General features: G+C 46.6%; 1 protein-coding gene across 1 annotated transcript; it reads left to right on the top strand.

The window, feature by feature from the left end:
• Positions 1 to 2,577: 2,577 nt before the first annotated feature.
• On the top strand, positions 2,578 to 9,346 carry si:dkey-43p13.5 (paired mesoderm homeobox protein 2). The gene is made up of 4 exons (XM_042341155.1): positions 2,578 to 2,618; positions 4,548 to 4,678; positions 7,891 to 8,048; positions 8,915 to 9,346. Exons 1-4 carry the CDS (start codon positions 2,578 to 2,580, stop codon positions 9,296 to 9,298), a joined length of 714 nt encoding a protein of 237 aa, XP_042197089.1. The 3' UTR covers positions 9,299 to 9,346.
• The last annotated feature ends 616 nt before the right edge of the window (positions 9,347 to 9,962 follow it).

The raw sequence follows: 9,962 nt of genomic DNA, 5'->3' as shown, positions 1-9,962 counted from the left end.
CGACAAATGGGGCTGAAGCTGTCTTCCCCCACAGGGGACGGACTGGGAATTCGGGATATTTCCCAAGGGCTCCCGTGAACGATTCCCAATGTTTTCCCAGTGCAGCCTTGTTCAAAAGTTCCGTTTAAGCCTGACCAAGTTTATAAACACGCGGGTGTGTTGTGCTTCTCACACGCAACCAAAGTGGGGAATTATCTCAGCAACAACAACAACAACTTGGATTTATATAGTGTTCCCTCCCGCAGGGCAGGGTCCCAGAGGGCTTGACGGTGGCCGAGCACCTTGCCAAGCCGGGGGAATGGGTGGGTGGGGAGGCGACCGTAGGCACGGACAAAGGGGAAAGTCTTTAGGCCCGAAGGTGAGGGGGGGTGAGGCGGAGGGATTGAGGGGAGAGTGTAGTCATAACGAGTTCAGCAAATTAAACTGTTTCCGAAAAGTATTTATTTTCGGTGCTGGGCTTGTGGTATCTGGATGATGCTGGTCGGGGGGAAGGGGTGGTGGCGCATGGCTGGGTGGGGGGGAACACACGGAGTGGGTGGGGGGAGCGTGGAGGCGGCATTTCAGTGATAAAAATGCCCAACGGGTAAACAATAGTTTTGGCCAAACAAAACATCAGAGAGAGTGTGGTGGAACGGACCATTAAGCAGATAATAGTTTTATTTGCACAAGAAGAAGGGGGGCTGTGTGTGCGTAGAGTCAGTGTGTCCGCCGTGGATCACTTGAGGTGTAATTGAATTACTTGTTGGCTCAGATCAATGACTGGCTGCGGCTTTCAGATTCCGTTCCACAGCAGTTTTCGGTGAGAATCTGCCGTCGACGGGGACATGAGGAGACTTCAAAGGAGTCGGGGAATTGACCCCAAACCGGCAGCTCTTGTGATGTCTTTAACTGAACCTGACTGCTATTAGTCTTTCTTTCTCTCTCTCTGTCTCTGTACCTGTATCTAAGCCAGATAGAGACAATGAGAATTAGTATATTTTCTTATTATTAATGATGATAATCCTCACATTTGATACAGTGCCCTATCACGTCGTTGAGACGTCTCAAAGCGCTTCACGGAATATATTGTGCAATTGATTGACTGTATTTTGTGAGCGAAACCGTTTCGCCATTTTCATTATGTATTTTCGCTTTTTCCTTTCCTCGTTTTTCTACTTTTGTTTTCCTCGTTTTTTTGTTTATTATCGATAATAATTAAAACGATAATAATAGTCCATTTGTTCTCAACCCACGACTGGTTATGGGACACTGCTGTGCGCAATTGGCTGCCGCGTTTCGCCCACAAAATATACACTTTACAATATATTCTGTGAACCACTTTGAGATGTCTCAATGACATGATAAGGCGCTATATCAAACACAATGATTATTATCATAATTATATGAATACAAATACATGTCTTTCTCTCACTCCCTTTATTTCTTTTTTTCTTTCCCAAAGAGTTTGATTGAAAAGGGAGGGAATTTTTTCATTTAATAGCATTAACTTTTTATAACTCGGAAGCTCTCCTCACAGCTCAGACCCTAGAAGCCGCCGAGAGCTGACTGTTCTCTGTCTCTCGTTGCTTCTCAATACAGAGAAGAGATAAGCATAAAGTTATGAGGCAGAGAATTCCTGGATCAGTCTGCACTGCACTCACCTGTTCATCAATAACACCTTGAATTGATGGCACAATATCTCTCTCTGGGATCTCAAGTCAGATTAGTGTTGAAATATGTAACCCTGTTAATTCTTTTACACTGCTTGTCCCAAACATTTTTCTCGCAAGAGATACTTAACTCTTGGGTATCTATTTCTTGCTGGAGCTGCTTACATTACATTAGCACTGTATCATTCAGAGCTATACAGACCTGGAAGATCCCAGTCAAGGGGGTTGCATAGGACAGGTGGAGGGCAGGGAGTGAGGGGGTACGAGGGTGGCCAAAACGATGACAACAATTTGCATTCACCTATCTCCCTTCACATCGTCGGGTAATGTCTCCGAGCGCTTTACAAGGAGGGGATCATTGGTGCCTTCCAAGGGGTTAGATTTTGAAATACAAAAATAAACCTTTGCCACCAGCTGTGCCCGAACTGCGGACAGGAAGATGGTGCCAGTGGTAGTCTGGTTCTTGAGCCAGGCGGGTCCACAATATTCCAGAGCACTGCTGATGACAGCACAGCCCAGCCTTGCTCATCGGCAGGACTTGGAAGGGCAGACCAAACTCTGGGGNCAGGAAATCCTCTCACTCAGCTCCTGTTATCCCTGCAGCCAAAGCCCTATTGGGTAGGGTGGTCCAAACTGGACAAGCAGTGGGAAAGCTTGCCAGACAACAGTATCAAAGGCAAGCTATGTGGTTTTAGCTGGTTAGACTCCAGCAGTTACCCCAATGCACACCCTGGAGTCCCCAAGCCTTGGCTCTTGCCAACCTGTACCTAATACGCTCCGAAATTAGGTAAGCAGGACGCTTCCCTCTAAGGAGAGAGAGAGCGCATTCCATTCCAACAATCTATCTCTGGGATTTCCATGTGTAGGTGGAACATAGGGAAATCTCAGCTTGGTTTGGATACTCTTAAGCACGGTGATGGGTTGCCGCATGTCAGACACCTGGCTGACCCCATCAAGAAAAATCGTCAGGTAAAGACTCATCTGGGAGCAGATCTGTGTGACTTTGCTTTTCAGAACTGTCCAATTTGGTAGCAACCCAAATATTGTTTTAAAAAGTGGATTTGTTTAATTTAACCCTCAATTAACTCGATAATATCTGTTTGTTTACCTGGCTGTTCACTTCTTACTCCGGGAGAGAGAGAGAGATGAAAGAAAAAGAGAGACTGTTTACATTTTAGTTTTCAAAGTGATGGCAATCTGAAGTCACACAAGATAACAACCCAAGATCTGATACGCTGGGAAACTGCGCAAGGGAAATTGAAACTTTACATTGATAAAAATATGAAAACAATTAGTTTATTTTGACTTCCTGCCAGGTTTTCAAGCGAGTTTGTCATAATAAGTAAAATAAATCCTTACCTTTTGACAGAGCGCTCAGTAGGATATCCCGTCAGATGTAGTGACTGTTTTTAACGAATTCTCGATAATAATTATCGTGTTGTTGAGATGTCTCAAAGCACTTAACAAAATTTACTGTAAAGTGAATTGACTGAGTGTTTTGTGGGCGAAACGCGGCAGCCAATTGCACACAGTGGTGTGCCACAAACAATGGTGGATTGAATTACCAAATTAATATTATTATTATTTTCTGGAGGGATTATTACCCCCGGAAAGCAATCCACTAATCGACTAACAAGTGGGTTCCTACTTTCTGCTAAACAGGCATGCGGAGTAATGAAACTTGCCTAAGGTTTCGCCCCGTCCAGGAATCAAACCAAGGTCCTCTCGTTTATGAGGCAACTGTGCTAATCACTACACTGCAGGACTATGGCACTGTATCCTGTGTTGTAGGCTCTGAGCATTGAAATGTTACATTTTGGAGTGTTTTTAAACCAATTTTTTGATCTTTATAACAATCGTTTGAAAATGTCCTGCATCAAATCGGATTGGATACGAACACATACGATTGCCTGGGTTCTGTGCCAAGAATGTAAGGTGAACGTAATTTGTTGGGTGAAAGAAGACCAAGGTCCATCCAGTTCGCCTTCTGGCAGTCGCTTGACATGTCACGCTTTAAGAACCCGGTGAATTTCACAAACAGGTCGTTAAATTGGGAGGAAACCTCCCAATTGCACTGTCCTGTTTGAGGCATTAATGACTGTGGCTCAAGTCTGTTACACTCTGAGCCAAGACTATTGTGCTTTTATCAATTGGGCATCTAGTCCACACACAAGGCTCACTCACTCACTCATTCACACAGACGTTGTGGTCTGACTGCATCTGTAAACTGGATCCTGGTTTCAGGTTTTTCTCTGTTAGTTGCTTCCCGTTGTCGCTGAGCTCAGGAGTGCTGGTCCTTTAATTACTACTAATAATCCTTGCATTTGACATTGCGCCTTATCACATTGTTGAGACGTCTCAAAGCGCTTCACAGAACATACTGTAAAGCGGAGTGACTGTATTTTTTTGTGCGGGCGAAACGCGGCAGCCAAATGCGCACAGCAGTGTCCCGCAAACAGTGGTGGATTTAATGACCAATTTATTTTGGGGGTGGGGGAAGGTGGGTTGGTCTGTTAGTAGCCTTTCTGACAAACTCCTGGGGCGGTGATGGTGGTGGTGGGGGGGGGGGGGGGAGAGAGAGAGAGGTGACTTCTCCAGTCTGTGTGTTCCTTAGGTTGGAGTGCAGAGTGAGAGAGGAGATAAAGACTGAGGGGTTGATTTACACAAGAAAGACTTTGCTTTGAAGTTGAGCTGCTGTTGGTGCCGCCCCTACAGGAGGGTGGGATGTGTTTGGGGGGGGAGAGAGAGAGAGAGAGAGATTTGCAGGTGAGTCTCTGTCACACATACACACACCTGTGGGCAGGTGAGACATGTACAGTCGCAGCCACTTGCTGTCCCGGGGCGCAGGGGGGCTATTGCCCAACTCCTGCCCCGGTTTCCCCCCTCACGCCCGGCTAGACTGCTCCTCGCCCCGACCCCCATCCTCACCTACAGCCTCTTCCACAGCTTGGTGCCCCCTGATCCCTGCAAACAGGCTCTGCTCCTGGCCACACAGGCGGCTGGGCTGGCTGCAGGCTCTCAGTACCACGGTAAGAGAGAGAGAGGGGGGGGGGGGGGGGCAGTGTGTGAGAGAGTGTGCGTGAGAGAGAGAGAGAATTAATAATAATAATAATAATCCTTGCATTTGATATTTGATATAGCGCTTTTCACGTCGGGAGGACGTCCAGTGAGAGGGGGTGAGGGGAGGGGGGAGAGAATGGGGATAAAGTGTGTGTGAGAAAGAGAGGGGGGGCGGTGGGGTGGAGGATGGGGATATAAAGTATGTGTGTGAAAGAGAGAACAAATGAGGATAAAGTGAGAGAGGGGGAATTGAGGGAGAGAGAGAGAGAGAGGGGGGGGGGGGACAAAGTGGGTGTGAGAGAAGGAGGGAGAGGGAGAATGGGGATAAAGTGAGAGAGGGGGAGGAGGTGGGGGTTTGTGTTTGACATCAGATAAAATAAGAGAGGGAGTGTGAGAAGGGGATAGATAGAGAGAGAGAGAGAGGGAGAGGGAGATGCGCAAAGTGATACAAGGACCGCACAGCGAAGTTTTGCGGATGAGGAGAAGGGGTGAGAGACAGGAGGGGGTGAGAGACAGGAGAGAGTCAAACTGTATAGAGCAACACAACATCAGAGAAGGGGGAGAGAGAGAGAGAAGCAGGAACCTGGATCTCAGGGAGAATGTGTTAAAACGACAAAAAAAAAGCAATGTCTGATATAAAATAATGCAACAAGCAGAGTCATAGTTTGCAAACAGGTTTAAGGACGATGGAAAGTTAACCAAACTAATAGCCTAAGCCCTACCTGCCTGGCTTTGTGTGTGTGTGTGTGTGTGTGTTTGTGTGTGGGGTGGGGTGGTGGTGGGTGTCTAAAGTTTAGAGAACTTGATAAACTGGTTGTGAATATTGGAAAGTTTGGGTTTGAACTGAATCCATTGATAATAAAGTCCTGTGCCACCTGCGCAGTGTATATCTGTGATATACTGTAGGTACGTACAATATACATAAAGGATATATAAGTACGTGCACTATAAATATATATAATATTCCTGTACATACTGTGTGTGTACATAGGGATGTGTGTACTTAATAATAATAATCCCTTCAAAACCAAAACCAATGATAAATTGGTCATTTTCAATCTACGACTGTTTGTGGGACATTGCTGTGCGCAATTGGCTGCCGCGTTCGCCCACAAATATACAGTCAATTCACTTTACAGTGTGTTCTGTGAAACGCTTTGGGACGTCCTCCCGACGTGAAAAGCGCTATATCAAATGCAAGGATTATTATTTTTATTATTATTATAGAATCTATATATTTACAGTATATTCTGTGAAGCGCTTTGAGATGTCTCAAAGATACGATAAGGCGCTATATCAAATGCAAGGATTATTATTGTTATAGATGTACTTACAGTCTGTAATAAACTGTGTTCAAACCTGTTTGGTGGATAGTAGGATGTAGAAATACAATGTGTCTCTCATTCACGCTGAGGTTTAGTGAAGGCTGATTCACTCAGGACCTGAGTAATAATAATAATAATCCTTGCATTTGATATAGCGCTTTTCACGTCGGGAGGACGTCCCAAAGCGCTTCACAGAACACACTGTAAAGTGAATTGACTGTATATTTGTGGGCGAACGCGGCAGCCAATTGCGCACAGCAATGTCCCACAAACAGTCATATGGATTGAAAATGACCAATTTATTATTGTTTTGTTTTTTTGGAGGTATTATTATTAGGCTCTGTGTAGAGTAAGGAAACTTGCCCAAGGTTTCGCCCTCTGCCTGGAATTGAACTCAGGTCTCTCGCTTGCAAAGCGAGTGCTCTAACCACTGAGCTACAGGACTCCACAGGAGTAGGTTTGAGAATGTGAAAATACGGAGATTCTCAATGATCAATGTCCCCTGGAGAGACCTAACCTCATTGCCCCTGGCTCTGACCGACTCGGAAAGGTGAGATGTGTAGGAGAGAGTTTCTCTCAAGAAAACCAACATCACACCAGGTCTGTCTCTTTATCACCACACAAACCCGCTTTGCACCACTACGCTACAGGACTCCACATTTATAGCTGTCACTATCTAATCTGTAGTTTAACACGATTAAAGCCTCTAATTTTGCCACTTTATCGTTTGTCATTCTGTGAGGTTTTGGTATCGGCCTGGCTCAGCTGGGAGGACTGTGGCCTCTGACGCAGAAGATTGTGAGCACAATACTACACGAAGGGGACTTTGAGCTCCCAGTCCTGGCTGACACTCTCATGCAGACTGTAATGAACTCTGCGTTGTCGTTGCAATCCTTTAGATGAGACTTTAAATCAAAGTCCCGGCCGCCTATTATGTGGTCATTATAAAGGTCAAGTGACAATGTTGGCAAAGAGAAGAGAGTTTCTCTCTGGCCAACAGCCCCTCCAGATGAACTCGGTCATTCACTTCGCAGCTGTTTGTGGGATGTTGTTGTGTGCAAATAGACTGCCAAATTCACCTACAAAATACACAGTCATTACACTTAACAGAACACTCTGCGAAGTGCTTTGCGACATTTCGATATTTTAGCCGTTGCATCAAGTGCGAGATTATTGTTTTGTCCAATATACAGTCATTTTATTTCGCAGTGAATCCCGTGAAGTGTTTTGAGACGTCTTTCTGACGGGATCGTGGTGCTGTACCTAATGCAAGGATTATTATTATTATTAATCGGCTCGTTCATTATTGTTCATATTTATTGTTCTGCGATTTCTCCTTTTTGTAAAAATGTTATTTATCGCTGTGTTTGTTCTTTCTCTTTCGTGTTTTCACCCATTTCCTTAAATTACATGCATCGCTCCTTGCATTTCACACTCTCTGTTCTCACTGGCGTTAGTTAGAGTGGTCCTGGCTGGACAAGCAGCGGGAAAGTTTGCCAGACAGCGCTCTTAATGGCAAGCTATGCGGTTTTAGCTGGTTAGACACCAGCAGTTACCCCAACGCACACTCTGGGCTCTTTTTAAGCCTTGGCTCTTGCCAACCTGTGTCTAATGCTCTCCGGAATTAGGTAAGCAGGATGCGTCCGTCCAGGGAAAGAGAGAGTGCACATTCCATTCCAACAATTTATCTCTGGGATTTCCATCTGTAGATTGGATGTGTGGAATTCTCAGCTCGGTTTAGATACTCTTAAACAACGGTGATGGGTTTCCGCACGTGCCAGACACTCGGCTGACCCCCCCTCCCCCCAGGAAATAACTGTAGTTTGTCTTCCTGTGTTTTTTTTTCTTTGTCTCAGACGACGTGAAGCCGTTGAAGCAGAGACGAGCTCGGGCCAACTACAGCAGCTGGCAACTGGAGGAGCTGGAGAAGGCATTTGAGATGACCCAGTACCCTGACATCTTCATGAGGGAAGCCCTGGCTCTCAGACTGGACCTGATCGAGGCCAGAGTTCAGGTAGAGCTCGGGAACGCATTCAAAGTGGGGGGGTGGGAGAGAGAGCACACACAGCGGCAAAGATACACAGGAACAGGAATAGGCCATTCAGTCCCTCGAGCCTGTTCCACCAGTCTATTAGATCATGGCTGATCTGTTCCTCGACTCCCTTGATACTCTGACCTAACAAATATCTATCCACCTTAGTCTTGAAAATTTGAATGGATCCAGTATCCACAGCCTTTTTGGGGGGAGAGAGAGAGAGAGAGAGATATTTCCACTAGTCTTTGTGTGAAAAAATGAAAAGGTCAATAGGCTGGGAATATAAAAGTGAGGACGTGAACTCGTTTGGAGTACTGAGTCCAACTCTGGTCTCCACACCGTAAAATGATAATAATATTCAAAATAATAATCTTTGCATTGCATACAGCGCCTTATCATGTCGTTGAGACATCTCAAAGCGCTTTGCAAGATATATTGTAAATTGAATTGACTGTATTTTGTGGGTGAAACACAGCAGCCAATTGCACACAGCAGTGTCCCCACAAACAGTCGTGGATTGAGTGACCATATTTTTTTGGGGGGATGGATTATTACCCCCGGAAAGTGATCTACAAATTGCGTAACAACTAGGTTCTAATTTACTGTCAGGTAAACAGAGGCGCGTGGAGTCAGGAAACTTGCCTAAGGTTTCGCCCGGCCTGGGAATCAAACCCGGGTCCTCTCGCTTGCGAGGCGAGTGTTCTAACCACTAATTTACAGGACTTCACTTGTACAGCCTTGCGAGGCGAGCGTGCTAACCACTACGCTACAGATCTCCACCGTAAAGGGTTAACCCCTCTCCGCCCGGGTGCTGATGTGTTGCCTGTTTGTTTGTTCGGTTGCAGGTTTGGTTTCAGAACCGCAGAGCTAAGATGCGGAGACAATGCAAGCTGCAGGGACGGCAGACAGACAGACAGCGAGAGCGAGAGCCCAGCCAGACATCTCAGCCCCCGGCCCCCCAGCCCAACGACTGCGGAGCCCGCACACCTGGCTGCCCCTGGTCGGGGGGCCACAACACCCCCTCGCTGGTCGCTGCCCCTTTCCGGGCTGTGGTTCAGGCCATCAAAGACAATGTCACCCTCACTCCCACCTCCGAGGAGATCCGCAGCTGTAGTATTGCCACACTGAGGGCCAAAGCCAGGGAGCACGAAGCCGGGATACACTGTGTCGCTGTGAGAAACCTCCCCGGCTCTGCTTCTCCATCTCCAGACCATGTGAGAGACACATAGACACTGTATAATACAGAGTCCCTGTAACTGTGTATGTGTGTGTGTGAGACTGACCGACTGTGTGTGAGAGACAGAGTGTAACAGTCTGTGTGTGTGAGACTGTGTGTATAACAAGACCTGTGTGTAACTGTGTGTATGAGACAGCGACAGACAGACAGATTGCGTAGCTGAGTGAGAATGAAGAGACAAGTCACTGAGTTCAGGCCAAGGCACCATGGTGTTCAAACAGGGTCTGAATGGAGGAACAAGGAGAGAGGCTGTCACCTATGTTTCACACCTGACCCTCTCCAGGTTGTGTGTAAATACAAGCAATCCCACACATTTGACTGAAGGAGAAGCCCAGAATGTCACTGCCCTCACTGTTACCTGGGGTGGGGGGGCTGAACCCTCCTCTCTCCGATCTCACATTGGTGGGGAGAGGGTTAAAGAGGGAACTGAAGAACCAAACGATGTGAAGATTGACATTAGACTGTTGTGGGGGGGGGGGTGGAGAGAGCGAGAGAGAGAGCAGCCCAGTGTTGCTCACTGCCTGATGTAAAACCCTTTTTGTACATTTAATATTAAAATATTAAAAAGAATGTGGTCACTCAATCGACGACTGTTTGTGGGGACGCTGCTGAGCGCAATTGGCTGCCGCGTTTCGCCCACAAAATACACAGTCGAT

The sequence above is a fragment of the Callorhinchus milii genome, unplaced genomic scaffold (genome assembly GCF_018977255.1).
Source record: "Callorhinchus milii isolate IMCB2004 unplaced genomic scaffold, IMCB_Cmil_1.0 Scaffold16, whole genome shotgun sequence".
NCBI classification, from domain to species: Eukaryota; Metazoa; Chordata; class Chondrichthyes; order Chimaeriformes; family Callorhinchidae; genus Callorhinchus; species Callorhinchus milii.
This window is presented reverse-complemented; position numbering and strand designations above follow the sequence as displayed.